The 16540-nt window shown below is 31.1% G+C and overlaps 1 protein-coding gene across 1 annotated transcript; it reads right to left on the bottom strand.

Moving 5' to 3' along the window:
- Positions 1 to 4458, bottom strand: LOC107957713 (2-oxoisovalerate dehydrogenase subunit alpha 1, mitochondrial). Its single transcript, XM_016893277.2, is given in 10 exon segments — positions 1 to 314; positions 401 to 586; positions 665 to 804; positions 899 to 1010; positions 1092 to 1191; positions 1297 to 1333; positions 1336 to 1453; positions 1584 to 1766; positions 1876 to 2013; positions 3987 to 4458. Coding segments are annotated over 10 exon segments (1461 nt in total). The 5' UTR covers positions 4266 to 4458; the 3' UTR covers positions 1 to 146.
- Between the last annotated feature and the right edge of the window lie 12082 nt (positions 4459 to 16540).

The raw sequence follows: 16540 nt of genomic DNA, 5'->3' as shown, positions 1-16540 counted from the left end.
TTCTTGCTGAAATCAAATGCCAAATGCATATACATAAATTAATACAGGAAAGTGCTGTATCGACATCATGCAAATACTTACATATTAACAGCTTCATCTTACTTCAAACATTGAGAAAAACAATCTTAATAGAGATGAAGAAAAATCTAGACAGAAATATCGGAAGGGTAATCTTTTGGATGTCTGGTGACGGTTTCCCTGAGATGTTTCTCTTGTTCCTCAAGGTTTGATGGTGGATGATCATACACATCGGTGAACAACTCCGAAAGTGGAGGCTTCTCAGTTTTCTCTGCCACCTGAATTGCTTCCAATAACTGCACCAAATTGCTTTCTGTGTATTACAAACGTTGAACCAAAATGCAAATTTCTGGTAATCAAAACCGATTAATTAAATGATCACCTGTTTTTTCACACTGTTCCGAAGCTGAGTTTCTTGTTGTTCACTCCACCAGCCAATACTTTGGACCCAGTTTCGAAATCTGTTTACAGGGTTCCTAGCCTTTTTCCAGTAGACAATTTCATCAAGCTGGCGATACTTGGTTGAATCATCAGATGTGGAATGGTGTCCTACTCTGTATGTAAGGGCCTGAAATTAAGTAAAATAAAAGCTTAAAACACGAGGTTACGGTCGTTATTTTGCTTTAAATCCTGGATGAGACGTCACCTCAATAAGAATTGGTCTCTGCTCATTTATAGCCATTTCTCGGGCTGCAGAAACCGCACTGTAAACAGCAAGTGCATCATTTCCATCCACCCTGATGCTTCTGATTCCGTAGGCTCGACCCTTTACAACAATGCCATCACCTGCCCATCATAATTAATGTTTTCATAATAAGTTCCAAACTGGAAACTCTAGAGGGGCTCCCTTTAAGCAAAAAAATGTGGAAAGCTAACGTACTTCGAAATTGTTCAGATACATTTGTACTGATTGCCCAGCCATTGTTGCGACAGAAGAAAATAACTGGAGCTTCCATAACTGCTGCAAAATTTAAACCAGCATGAAAATCACCCTGCAACAAACAGAAATGGAAAACCATGAGCTAACTAGTCTATAATAAGCAAATAAAGTATGAGATTATTCGTCTACTTACTTCACTGGTGCCACCATCTCCAATGTATGACACAACACATGCTTTTTTGTTGTCCATTTTAAGAGAATAAGCTATGCCTGCAGCTTGGGGAAGTTGTGTTCTAGAAATGAACGCCAAAAGTTGGTAAACTTAGGTACATTCGAGGAAATTTATGCGGATTATGTAAAGGGCAGTAGCAGTTTAAGATGGGGTGTAGAAGCCTTACGCAATGGGAGACGAAATGGTGAAGAAATTGTGCTTTTGGACCCATAATGAATCGGCATCTGCCGGCCTTTTCCATAATCAGCTTTGTTTCCAAAGCACTGGTCGGCGAATTCTTGCAACGTGAAACCACGCCATAACAAAACTCCCGGTTCACGGTACTGGCATTACATTGGTTAAATAATGCTTCAATTTCAATCACATAGACAAGACAGTGGACTAATATTAACTGTTGTTTTGCTTCTTGCTGTGTTGGGAAGTAGAAAAAAGATAGGAGTAGTGGGTGTTCACCTGAGGCAAGATAATGTCTTGTTCAGAGAGAGCAGCAGCAGAGGCTATGCTAATTGCTTCTTCACCAGCAGAGGTGAGGTAAAAGGATATTCTTCCTTGCCTTTGTGCTTCATAGAATATGTTATCCATTATTTGTAAAGTCACCATGTTACTGTACATTTTTACTGCAACTTCTTTGCTTACCTGCAATAATATATTATTATTTTTTAACTTTACAATATTTTTGAGTTTTAATGAGGGTATTAAAAGGTTAGCATTGTCAAGATTCTAAACCGAGAAGCAAAGCGAAAACCTGTTGAAAATCACAGTCCGAAATCAAGTCTCCATCATCGTCCAGAACTCGATAGCAAGGTACTCTGGTCTGTGAAGATTCTGAGATGAAACTCATTTCGGAAGTATATGAAACTTTCCCCCCCGGAAAGTCCACTGACTGCCATGCCAAGGTCATTTATAATTTATTAGTGATAAATTTCAAATATGCAAAATTCTCCTCTCAGCTATATGATTCCCCTCCTGTACAAATGTACTCCTGTATAGATTTCATGCAGCTTTAAGCGTTCAGGTGCGGGATCAGATTGGACGCGGTTTGTATTGAGACCATGCATGATGTTAATACATTTGTATTTGTCCAAACTCCACTCAAAATATTTCTCGATCCATATTTATGAATAATTAACATAAACATATTTTAGGCACACTTATTATTTTTTAAATATATTATTTATAAAGTGGGTTTTGTTTTGTTAAAACTTTAAATTTAGAAATCACAACATAATATTTTTAATGTTTATATGGTATTATATTATTATAAAATTAAATTATATAATATATCAAAATTAAATAGAAACATATTACAAAAGTATAAAATAGGTTGAGTTAGATCAAGCTCGAACTTTGAATGTTGAAGAAGTTTAAATTCTATCCATATTTTAAACGAGTCTAGTTTTTTATTCAAACTCAATTTTCAAATCTCATTTTTTGTTTAAATATTTTCATATTTAGGATGAATTTTCAAACTTGAACAAATAATCTAATTTACCTATGCATAGGTCTACATGCAGCTTATCTTTTAATTAAGTGAGTCTCTTTATTAATTTTAATTTTTTTATTGTAAATGTAAATTTTGAGTTGTATCTTACCTAAAATATTTTTAGGGTTTAAATATTATAAATTAATATTTATATAGTAAATTTAAATGAAAAAATGATTTATATTAATTTAAGAGGAAGAGGGTCAGCTGGTCACCCAAGCCACAACCCAATCTTGAATGATAATTAAATTAAAGAAAATTTCTGATGACTTGTTGGTGGGTTTAGTTAAAGTAAGGGCCATTAAGACGTGGTAGCGTTAGTACCGTGAGATTAGAGATGAGCATCCATCCAATGTCGAATGCATTAGAAGATAGAGATTGATTGAATTGAAGCAAAGCAATAGTTAAAGCCAACCCATTTCTTCTTTTTTTGGTTGTTGTTTTCCTACTATTAATTATTGTTCTGAACAAGAAGATGGTAGAAGAGTTCCAGTGTGAGACGTCTGTTCCCCCATTTCTTTTTGTCGCTTTTATGCCTTCATTTTTACTTCTACGAGTCCATCTCTATTCCTTTCCTTTTCTTTTTATAATTGTGACTAAAAGTGAGGTCGTCGGAAATTCAACTCTGAAAACCATTAAAATATATTTTATGCCAACACCAAAAGGTTGTCGGCTAGATCTCTCTCTCTCTTTCTTTTTAAGTATGAAGCAAAAATAACTACAATTACCCCTTCTCTATGTCTATTATTTATTACATAAATTTAATACAATTTTAAAATATATTTTAATATTAATAAATTTAAAATTTACTATGTTCATGTTTGTACCAATTTGATTAAAAACTGTGATTGGGCCTAGTTGAACCGCCTTGTACTTCCTGAAGGACAGGTGCTTCCATTTTTTTAGTTTGAATACTAATTTCTTTAATTAAAAGGAAATTATTATAAAATAATTAAGAAGCAAATTCAACCCAAAGAAAAAAGCATATACGAATCAGATAAGGCAAGCTGAAAAACGTACAATAGCGTCTAAAACAATGCCCTTGTTTAACGGCTGATATTTTACACGTTTTTCATTGAAAAAAAAAAAGAGAGTAAAACTTTATTACAGAGCTGGGTCTAAGGTTACCCAACACATAAAAGTTATCGGAAAACGACATTTTTCATGAAGTGAAAGTGCATCCGATGGAGTTTAAGATTTTGAGATGAACATTTGATAATTATTATTTATTATTAGATGATTAAAAATATCACTTTCCATTCATTCTGTAACTCAATATGAATAATGCTATAACTATATTATATAATATATATAAAAAAAACTCTAAAATTTTCCATTCATTCAAGCGTAATAAGCAAGCCAATAGTACGTACCTGATTATCATCGTCACTATCGCTAGACAGAAACGAATCATGTTGCTTTTCAGCTAAGGTGGACTTGAAACGCTGAACGCAGAGAAAGGTAGCCCTGTTCCATGCCAATGGATCTATATGTCTCCCGTTCCGATCAGAAACCGGCCCTCCACGGTTCAAACCCCACCATAAACCAGAACTTTGGTTAACGTGAACAGCACCCCCCATGAACCCTTTGTTCATGCGTTTCTTTATATGGTTGGCAACGGTTCTTGATGATATTCTCAACCAATTCGCCATGGGAGATTAATTAAGAACAAAGGTTTTCTTTTCTTTTCTTTTTATTGTTTGATTTTATGTCTTTTGATTATAGAGCTAGTCCTAGATGGTATAATTAATGAAAAGATAGAAGGAAAACTGAAGAGGAATCAATGTAAAAGAACGTAAATGGATTGGTATGGAATTGAAGGAAAATGGGCGGGCAAAGTGATGTGGAAGAGATATCCTTTTTATCTTGTCGACACGCCATTCGGCGGAAGATTAGATATGGTCTACACTCAGACATTGACAGGTCATACATTGTTCCAATCTTGACACATGTTTATCATTTTTTTTTTCTGAAAGCATATGTTTCAATTTTTGTTTATTTCAACAAAGGTTAATTTCACCAAACCCCTTCAAACTATCTCTCCTATTTTAAATTGATAACTATACTTCAAAATGTTCTAAATTAACATTGTATCAAGTAGGATCTTTCATTAAGCTAATTGACAATTTTTGTGTTAATAAGTTCAACTTTAACATTGAGCATTTTTAAAGCAATAAACAATGCCAACAAAATTTAGGAGAGTTATTTTTTGGCTTAATCTAGATTTGTCCCCAAAAGTATACCTATTTTTTCACTTTGGTGCCTAAATTTTTTTGGTCCAATTTGATATCTAAAGTACACTCACTTTCTAGTTTGGTACCTAAAACCTACCTCCATTATATTTTTTAGACCATTTTTTGACAGAGGTTAAAAATATATATTATAATCAATCACAAATTACCACATGGCGTCTTTATGTAAAAAAATGTAACACCCCTCACCTGATTCGATAACAGATCCGAGCAAGAGATGTTACATTTAAGCACATAATCATCTTTTGAAATCACATTCATACACTTGCTTTATAATATTTTATTATACAATTATAGTTCATATTTACACTATACCAAACCTAAGTACATGCCATCTCTAAAGTCCAAAATTTATATATATACCAAAAAGAACTTGGAACTTTTGATGTGATCCCCGTGAAGAAGAACTCCTTGTATATTTTATCTAATTCTTTTATCTACGCGTTTAAATAAATGCATTAAGTTACGTGAATAGCTTAATAAGCACTCAACTGAATTCAATCTTGCCCCATATATATATAATTTAAATAAATTTTTAAAGACATTTATTCACATTATTTCTTTCACTAATATACTTAAACTTTTAATTCATTTCCAAAACATAAAATGATTTAAAGTAAATTTATAACTTATAGTTTTTACTTTAATACCTATATTATCACTAATTAACTTTCACATTCACATATCAAAATCATTCCCATTTCACAAACATAACATAAACACTTAATTCACACATATCATTTAACACTTCATTCACATATTCCCTATATCTTTATTTTCACATATTGTTACACACACACATACACATATACATATACATATACTTCTACTTCTACTTTCACATATAATTTTTGCAGTCCTTAGTGACTTAGAGGATTTCAATAATTTCAATACATTACAGAGATTTAGGCCAAACATAAACTCCCAACCTATAATGTAACTTTGATAAAGGGAACTCCGAAGAAAAATGGAGTAACTCCATTTGACACTGTCGAAACCATTTTTTTCTATGTTTGAAAACGGTAGTCGACTTTGATTTAATGAAAATGGAGTTGCCACCGATCTTTTTTATTGAGGTGTGATCGGATCACCTCGTAATGTGGTCGTTTTAATTTGATTTACTAAAACAACAATTTTGGTCTACGAAATTCGAGAAAACAGGTTTGGGAGTCGATTACATGCGAGGAAGGATTAGCACCCTCGTAACGCCCAAAACTGGTACCTAATTGATTAATTAATGTCTTGATATCGAAAGTTGAAAACTTGAAAGGAATTTAAAATACGATCCTTCTTTTTATTAATGATAATTAAACAAAAATAATTGGATAAATCGAAGCGGATGCTAAAGACCTTCTTCTCTCGAAGTAATAAAATGTCACATCCAGTACGTTAGGACACGACATTTTAAACCCTCGAGAATAAGCTTGTCTTTTGATTTTTAAAATTTATGCATTTAAATTTTAAAAGGATATTCGATCATTCGGATCAAACGAGAAGAAATCGAAACCCAGTACGTTAGGACACGATATCTCGAATTTTCAAACACGAAATATTACCTTTATTAAAAATCCCTTTTTTTATGAATGGTAGCGAGTATAACACTTAAAAGGTGTGCATTTATGTTATTTGGAGTAAAATAAAACGATCTATATTGGATAAAAAAAATAAACGTGACTTCGAAATGATTTTAATGAAGCGAGATGGATTGATAGTGCAACATACATTTGAAGTAACAATGACATACATAATAAGAAATGAAATATAGCAATGGCATCAATGAATCATAATGTTAATATGCATAAACAATAATAATGGTGAAAATGATAACATAAATAATAATAATAATAATAATAATAATAATAATAAATCTAAATTTTAAAAATACATGAAAAGTAGTAAATAGATACATAAAAAAGGAAATAAAATGACAAGGACAAGGACAAAAATAAAATAAACAAAGCTAATTTAAAAGAGAGTGAGTAAATGAATAAATAAAAGCTAATACAAATTTGGTTTTAAAAAGAAATCAATTAAATAAATAAATAAAACATTAAACAATACATTAAATAAAACCGTCTTTAAAATAAATAACTAAAGAAATGAACGGGGTAAAATAAATGAAGAGAGTCCAAATTTAACAGAATAAGGACCTGATTGTAGTTAAAATGAAGTTTAGGGTCCAAAAATAAAATAAAATAAATGCAAGGATATAAAAAGATTAAATTGGAACCTAAATAAAACTTCAAGTAAGCATTCGAAATAACAAAAATGGAATAAGGGACTAATTTGCTACACGCTGAAAATGCCAAGGAGCGAAAGAGCAAATGTCCCAGGCCACTTATGTGCAGCGTTTTAACAGGCAAGGCGACGGACTAAAATAAAAATGAAACAAGATTGAAGGGCCAAATTGGTAAAAATAAAAAAAAGGATAAAGGGACCAGATTGTAGCGCACCGCAAAAGCGGAAGGGCTGATCGCGCAAATAGTCCAATAACTAAAAACACGCAGATCCTTCACGTGGACAGGTCGGATTGCGCAGGTCGAGCCTCTAAACAGCATCGTTTTGGGGTGGTTTGCAGCCGAACGAAACGACGTCGTTTCTTAGCTGTATAAAAGCCTAAATTTTTTTTAAACTCTCACTTTAGCCCTAACCCTAAAAAAAAACTAAGAATGCTTTCAACTTTCTCTCATTTCTCCCTTATTCTCTAGCCAATAGGGCCATCGTCCAACCACCATGGCCGTTGGCCTCCGGCGTCGGTGGCCACTGTATACGGCGGCCAGAGTTAAAAAAAAGGTCTTTTGGCCATTTTGACCTCTTTAAACTCGATTTGAGGCCGAAAATTACAATATTTAAATTATAAAACCCAAACGAGCCCTCGTCCCTTCAACTTCCGGCCACCCTTCATTGGCGGTGACCACCTCAGGTACGCCTTTTTAGTTTTCTTTTTAAAATATGCTTTTTCTTTTTTTATTTGTTAAAATAAATTCAAGGAAAAAGGGGAAACGAAAAAATACTAATAATAATAAAATAAAAAAAAGAAAGAAGAAAAACGAAAGGGCAAATAACAAAACCTTTTAATCCTCAGTTCTATTTTTGATTAATAATCTATGTTTTCTATTGATTGTGTTCGTAAAAAAAACTTACAATGATCTCTAGGGCTTTTATATAGCTGAGAAAAAAAAGAAATAATACAAAGAATTTCTTTGCTATGCTGTTTTTCTCCTTTCGTCTCTTTGTTGCTATCGTTTTTGCATTGGCTCGCAGGTACAAGAGTACGGAGGTACGTGGTGGTACGGAGGCTGTGCGCTGGAGGCTGCTGAAGCGGCGCAAGCTTGCTAGCCCTAGGGTTTTCTGTGAATGTTAACCCTTTAGGCCAATTGGACCGATTCTGTTATTGTGCCAGTTGTTTTTTTTTTGTATTTCGGGCTTTAGTTTTGGGTTGTAAAGTGGGGTTAGGTATTTGGTTGGGCCTATTGGGCCATTGTATTTGGACATTATGGACTTTACTGTTGTTTTTCTGGTTTATTAATATTTGATTTTGTCTTTGGTTTGGGCTCTGGGCCAAAATTGGGTCTTACAAACACATTACATAACCCAATACTCCTCTTCTAATGTAACATCCGCGTTTTAACTCGGGGTTAGGTACAGTGATGGACCGGGTCAAGAATTAGTATAAAATTTTTGAAATATAATAAATAGGAATTTTGAGTATTAAATTAGGAAGTATATAGATCCAATAAGAAATTAAACTAAAAAAATACTCTATACTTAAGAAATTTTACAATAGATACATTGATTTAGTTGAAAAAAGAAAGAAATTGTTGTGGCCAAAGTAGGAAAAATATTAAGTTAGGAGATATATAATAGTAGAGGAAAGGAATAAAGGATTAAAAAGAAATTTAACCAACGTGTTGTATGAGTCATACTAAGAAATATGAAAGATGAGGAAGGACAAAGTGGTAATTAGCCAAGTGGATATTTATTAGGTGTAATGATGATGAGTAAAAGTAAAAAGATGGATGGCATAAGGACTTAGTAGCAATTTTGACAATTTTAATTAAAAAGGTGAGATATTTTAGTGGAATGGTGTAGAAAAGTGGAGAAAAGATGATATCTTTCATCTTTTCTCAAACACCAAACCGTCACTACTTCTTCTTCTCCCTCCAACTTCCATCCAACTTTTCTTTTAATTATCTACATGTCCTTCCATCATGGTTGAACCATCTAAGCTTCAAACCTTCATTTTTCTTTGAAATTTCCTTAGTAAAAATCAGGAGCTAAGGTAAGAAATGATGAAATTATCATACCATACATGTTTATTTTTATTAAATAGTATAGGAAAGTCACTTGATTGTGGTTTTTTTAACATATAAATATTATATGTTTTATATGAAATTAAAGATAAAGAAAATAAAGGAGAGGACCTAATTAAAGAAAAAGGGAAAGAGAAGGCTATAAAGTGAAGGAAGAAGAAAATACATCATCTCAACCTTTTTGTTGTAAGTACTACAAGATTTTTAAATAATTTTTATTTAAATGCTTATATTGTAGTATGGAATTACTTAGAATAGAAATGTAAAATATATATTTGAATTTGTAAATAGATAATAAAAAAAGATTACATTATGAAATTATGAAATTTGTAAAGAAAATTATAGGTGGAGAATATGAAATGGTACATTGTTTGAACACTAAGTAATGATGTTGTGGTAAAAGTATATGTGTTAAAAAGGTGTGATATTTGTGATTTGTGAAATAGGGACTAAATTGTAGATGATGGAAAAATGAGAAATCTTTTCCAAAATATTTATGTAAAGTATTTAAATGTATGAAATTCAGCTTTAATGCCCAAGTAGACGGAATTTAGAACTACTATGATATTAGTGGCATGCCATTAAGAGACCTTAGCGCGCTCTCCGATTATTACCACATTAGTGCTCTCCATATAGCACATTAGTACTCTTTGTTTAATAGTGCATAATAATGCACCTTTGTATTTGTTTCGTATATCTGGTGTGTTCTATAAAGCCTACTTTGGGCTAAGAATATGAGTTGTGAACAAAAGTGAATCATCAATGTGTTGAGGTAAGTTTGATAACTTACAAAAGGTAAGTTAAATTTCATTAAAGTAAGGTATAGTTGAAGAAACTTGTATGTGCGTAAATATGTATTAGTTGAATAAGTTTAAAATATTATGTTATGTTTCATTTATCTATTTAATTCTTGTAGTGCTTACTAAGCCTTCACCGGCTTACGCATTTATTTTTAACGCATAAGTACAGTTAGACTCGAAGAGGTAGAGTCGGGCTAGAAGATCTCTCATCTTATCATATTCTCAAGAACTTCAAGAGTAGGTACCATATTTTGAACTAAAAATGGCATGTACATAGGTAGACCAAATGTGTTCCCATGTGTAAGGACTAAAATGCAAACTCTTGAAATTCTATCTATTTTGGGTTACTTGAAGTATTTTAGTTTATATAAAATGGATTAGTAAAACTATAAGTATGTTTGCAAATGTGGTTTAGTAAGTTAAAATACTATGTATAAATGTTTAAATTAAATAGTATCTAGCCAAAACCATTTTGGTACCAAATGTAATAGTCTATACTGGGTTCATACAATCGAATCGGGTGTAGGGGTGTTACACCTAATCCCCTCCAAGCCCCTGCATCACCAACCTAGTTCCCATTCGAACCCCCAACCCCTCTCAACTCCATAGTCATGTCATTATCACATATCATATTTCCTCTAACATACTTGATCTATCACACATATATCACTTTGTATCATATTACTTTCTCACTTTGAATCACATAAACACATTCACTACATTTTTATTTCACATATATCACTTTATTTACAGTTCATAAAAGTACAAACATAACATATATTCGCAACACTTAGCACTTTAGATTTCAATTCACTATCATTAAGCACTTTACTTCCTTATAACACATCACTTAAATATTTTATTTCACTATTTTAGCACACATAGTAACTTTTGAACATTTTACAATTTAATTCTTAATTTCATGTAAATTAAATAATTATTATTATATCACTTTACACTTCATTACAATCACATAACACTTCATTTAAGTCTTTAATCACAATATTGGTTTCACATAGCACATTTTTATCCGCTATCCAATTTAGTCTTCTCTATAATAATTTCACTTTACTACATCTATTCACTTATCAATTTATGACAAGCAAATAAATTTTCGCTCTTTATAATTTAATCTTTTGTTTTGTGAAATTCATTAATCACTAAGTTATCACTTTATCATTTCTTACATTACTAACATTTTATTTACGTATTCATTACTAAATTCAATATTCACAATCATATCTTATTTATTTATTTCATATTAAAGTTTTAAATACTCAAACATTCAAAATAAAATAAGCAAACTTGAATTCAGTTAAGTACTTACCTATTTCTCACTTGAAATTAACATTTCTCTTCACATTCTCAAGCTTTCCCTTCACTTTCATCTTCATCTAAGTTGTTCTATGATTGAAAATATTTCCATAACACTCTAAGATATGAAATTCATGGAAAATTTTCTTTCTTTTTCTCTCGCTTTCTTTCTTTCTTTCCCTTTTATTTTTATTGTCCAAGTTGTTGCCATCCCACTTTACCTCTCCTCTAGAAATATCTACAATTTTCTTTTCTTTCAATTTAATCCTTATTTCATCAACCAATTAAATTATGCCACTTTTCATCCATAATTACCACATTATTCCTTAAAATTTTACAACTCATGAGCTTAGGTGGTTTTTTTTTGGTGAAAAAAATATTACAACTCAAGAATCAAACATTCAGAAAACTCATTACATAATTCTTATCAATCAACCGCAACCTCGGTTCACTGTCTCTCCTAGCCTTGACGATATTGTCTACAATTTTATTCTCTTCCCTTGGAATATGTTGAAGATTCCAGTAACTAAAAAGCTTTAAAAACAAAAGAATACGCCTTACTAAAGCAGAATTAGAGCCTCCACGAACTCCTTGATTAATGATGTTGACAGCTTCAAGATTGTTAGTCCGAATGATAACTTTTTGAAATCTCGATCAAGAGCAATTTTCAACTCGCCTAGGATACCCCATAATTCTGAGTCGATACCTTATAAAACCAACAATCCAATTCCCATTATAATCTCGCAAAAGCCCCCCAGCTGCAGCAAACATATCCACAAAATATTATTTAAAAATAGAAAAGTTGCATTTAGGTCCCTCCTTCACAAAATGGGAAAATTACACTTTAGTCTCGCAATTTTCCATTTTATTTTATTTAGTCCTTATCTTGATTTTCCAACTTCACATATCAATATATCTCCCCCGTCACATTCATAAAAATTATTTCTTAAATTTTTGCCCCTTTTTCTAAAATGGTAAATTTACACTTTTACCTTTCAACTTTTAAAATTTTGCAATTTAATCCTTACTAAATTTCATTATTCATACTTTCTCTCCAAATACTTAGTTCATCTTTAAAAAACTTGTCCTAGAAACCAAAACTTTGAGGGTATTACAAAAATATAAATATTTTCTTTTATTAAATGTATATACACATTAAAAATATAAAAAATAGAAATAAATATAGAAAAAATTTAAAAAATATAAAATCTAGAAAAAAAAAATATAAATTATAAAACTAAAATTTACAACAAAAATATGATAATTGAAAAGAAATATGTTGAAATTAATAATATTATTACAAAAAATGTAAAAATATTTTAAAAAAAGTTTTAAAATATTTTTATAAAATTCTAAAATATAAAATTCTAAAATGGTATTTAAATTTCAAGTTCTTTTTTAAAAAAAACTTGAAATTTAAATACTTTTTTAAAATTTTATATATTATTTCAAATTTTTAAAATTTAAAATTATATGTTATAGAATTTTATAAAAAATTAGTATACATAAAAAATAAATAATTATAAAAACATAAGTATATTTATTAAAAATATAATATAAACATTACAATATATAAATTCTAGACATAGAAAAATTAACAGATTCTATAAAAAAATAAATAACAAATAATAAAAAACTATATAAGGGTTTTTTTTACTTCAATAATATGAAAAATAAATAACTTAGGAAAATGGGGTGGAATGTACAACCCATTTTCATAAATAATCTGCTTTCTATCTTTTTTTTTACAATTTTTTTTCGTATTATTGATATAAAAACCTTAAACTACAAACCTAACGTCAATACTTACTAATCTATTAAAAGAAATGAAGCGTTGCTATTATTTCTTAGACATAAAATTAGTAAAATTTGATATTTAAAAAATTGTTGATTGATGAATGATTTAATGGTTAAATTCAACTTTCACGAATGATACATTTACATGTATCGCGAAAATCTTGATCTCACTACATTAACCCAAGCTCATTGGAAGTAAGGGTATTGACAAAAACACTCCTAATTATCTTGGAATTTGAAACAAGTGGCTAGATAAAATGACCCCTGTTAGTATAAGACCCAATAAAATGAGAAACAAACCTGGGCCTTCATTGCCTTTATATGAAATAGGTCCAGATTTCGTGCCATGTTGAAATGCTACTAGGGTGCCTTATGAAACAAATTCAAAGTGCTCGAGGAAATTGAAGAATGCTTATTGGGAAAAAAAAAAAAAACAAAAGACCCTAAGCTCTAAATATGGTGTTGCGCCAATTCATTGGTAAATTAGAGCTTAGGCATGATGAGTTTTTACTTGTGGTATCATTAACTTTATATTAGCTTTGTAATTTTTGACTTTTTAATCAAATTTTAAATTTAGAAAAAAAATATTTCAATCTCACTATCCAAGCTTCATGTAAGGGTGTCGATGTTGCTTCTAGAATTTGAAACAAGTGGCTAGAAAATGTATTTTTGATAAAGTGGAACTGATAAATTGAAAGTGATGATATTGTTACCGCCCTGCGAAAAACATGATTAGCATGTTAAGTGATAGTAATGAATTGAGTATGTGACACCCCTAAATTGACCCTAGTCGGAAAGTGGTTTCAGGACCACTAAACCGAGTTATAAAAATAATTAACCGTCATAGTTGATGCTCATTATATGTACATATGCATGTGTGAAAATTTCATGTTTGAACACTTAAGGATTCGGCATTGTTCATGACTATTTTTTTTAGAATGTGATTTTGAATATTACGAATATTGGAATGTAAGTATAGGTGTGATCGGTCATAGGAATTTGATATGAAGTTTTGTTAGGTGAGTGATGAATGGCCGAATGAATTATATACATTGTGAGGATGAAATTTGTATATAAATTGTGTATGTGTGATTTTATTAGTTAATGGCGTTTTGGCATTATATTTTGTTATGTGTGCATTCGGACTTTAGGGGTAATAAGATGAAGTTAAAAGGGTTAAAGAAGTTTCTAAGGCTTGATAAGTTATTGTAGCCATTGCCGATTATATAATTGGTTAAAGGAAACTTCAAATCGTCCATGTATGAATATATGAGTTGATTATTAAATGAGTATTCGGCAACATTTATAATAATGAATATGAGAGTGTATATACATACATGTTGTGCATAACTTGAGTAATCGACTAAAATATATTTATATGTATGTTGATACCTTATGTATACGCCTTGTGTCAGTGAGACGTTCGAATATAAATATGTGTTAAAGTTACATATACAATTGTTTAATGTGACTTATCAAGTACACAAATTTGAAAACGAACGATAATAGACTTAAGTGGTCAATTGATTCAAATGAATTGGTTTTAAAATGTATATGGATGCCGTATGACTATGTTTGATTGGGAAGTAAATTTGTTTGATTTAGCTCAAGAGCTTAGAGGATCAAAGTTGGATAGGGGAAAGGAAAAGGTAATCGAATAGCCGTTGAAATCGTTCGACAACTTCCGAGGTAAGTTTTAAGTGATTAAACGTTGAGTAAATTCAATCATAATAGGACATAATGAGTTGATTTAATAAGATATGATGTGGCCATGATATGTCTTAAACTCAAATGTAAGTTCATAAGTGTTTGGACTTGGAAATTTAAGAGCAAATTGTAATAATTTGCTTGGACAGCAGCAGTAATATGATTTTAGAAAATCACTATAAATTTTTGGTGTGGAATTATAGGCTGAATAAAATATGTAATCAAAGCTTAGTTGGTCTAGTTTCTTATAAAAGAGACCGTGGAAGCAAAGAAATTTCCTATAAAGAGATATTTAAAGTTGTGTGGGACAGTGTCAGAATGACTCCGAAATCCCCTGTTCTGTTTTTGAAAAATCATTATAATTTGTACAAAAATGGTTATAAGATAATATTTATATGCTTAGACTCCTTAATGAGTCTAGTTTCAAATGAAATCAAATAGAACACATTATGAATTCTGTACAATGAAAAATTTGATTCGTACTGAAGAGTGGTCAGATTAGTCAAACAGTGAAATAGGGGAAACTTTAAGAAAAATCTGGTACTGATTGGCCAAACCTAAAATTCTGGAAATTTTATGGATGGAAGATATACGAGTCTATATTCAGGGAAAATTAACGGAAAGTGATTTGGAATTTTTTAGCTCCAGTTATAAATAATTTAGTGACTATTTCTCAGGAAAAACAACTCGTAGTGAATATGTGATTTTGTTGTAAACATGGATAAAACTTGTTTTAGTTGCTCATAAGCTATTGATTAAACCCATACGTGAATTCTAAATCGTGATATTGTAAAACGATATATGAGTGTTAGACGGATCTTCGATATTAAAATTTGTGAAATTGTAAGTTTATGAGTATTCGAATATGAAATGATAGTATGGCGTGAAATTGAATTATTCATTGGAAAATGATTGATGTAGATTCGGCCAAGACAAAGTGTATACATGATAGTATATGTGGTATGTGAAGTATATTTGGATAATTGTGATGGGAATACATGAAAATTTATATTTTGATTTAGGATTTTATGTGATGAATGTGAATGTGTATATATGTGATAAGGCCGAATGGCCAATGTGATGAATGTGAACATGCATATATGTGATAAGGCCGAATGGCCTATGTGATGAATGTGAACATGCATATATGTGATAAGGCCGAATGGCCAATGTGATGAACGTGAGCATGCATATGTGTGATAAGGCTGAATGGCCAATGTGGTGAATATGAACATGCATATATGTGGTAAAGCCGAATGGCTAGTGTGAAATATGTAGGCGATGTACGTATATTGTGGCCGAACGACCAAATGTGAAAGGTGTGTATTATTAGATATTTGATGAGGCAAATGAATTACAAATATGACAGTCGATGTGAATGTTGTAACATGTGATTAAATGTACATGAAACTTGGAAATATATTCCGGGTGAGACCCGATGACTACGTGTGGAGAGTATGTCCGGATAAGACCCGATGACTACGTGTGGAGATTTTGTCCGGGTAAGACCCGATAACTTCGTGTGGAGATTTCGTCTGAGCTAAAGGTCTCGCCGATAATCCGAGTATAGGTTAAAGCTATAAGACTTCGTAATAAGAATTGCTTATAAATATATTCAATGCGAAAGGTTAAACAGGTATGTACTCCAAGTTTATATGTGAGCTTGATTTGAACTAAATCATAAGATAGTTATGTGATGCATACGAGAGCAATCTATGGGACTATTCCTATGATTATGTGACAT

Source organism: Gossypium hirsutum, chromosome A05 (assembly GCF_007990345.1).
Source record: "Gossypium hirsutum isolate 1008001.06 chromosome A05, Gossypium_hirsutum_v2.1, whole genome shotgun sequence".
Classification (NCBI taxonomy): Eukaryota; Viridiplantae; Streptophyta; class Magnoliopsida; order Malvales; family Malvaceae; genus Gossypium; species Gossypium hirsutum.
The sequence above is the reverse complement of the archived record's forward strand: the minus strand, read 5'-3'. Positions and strand labels throughout refer to the sequence as shown.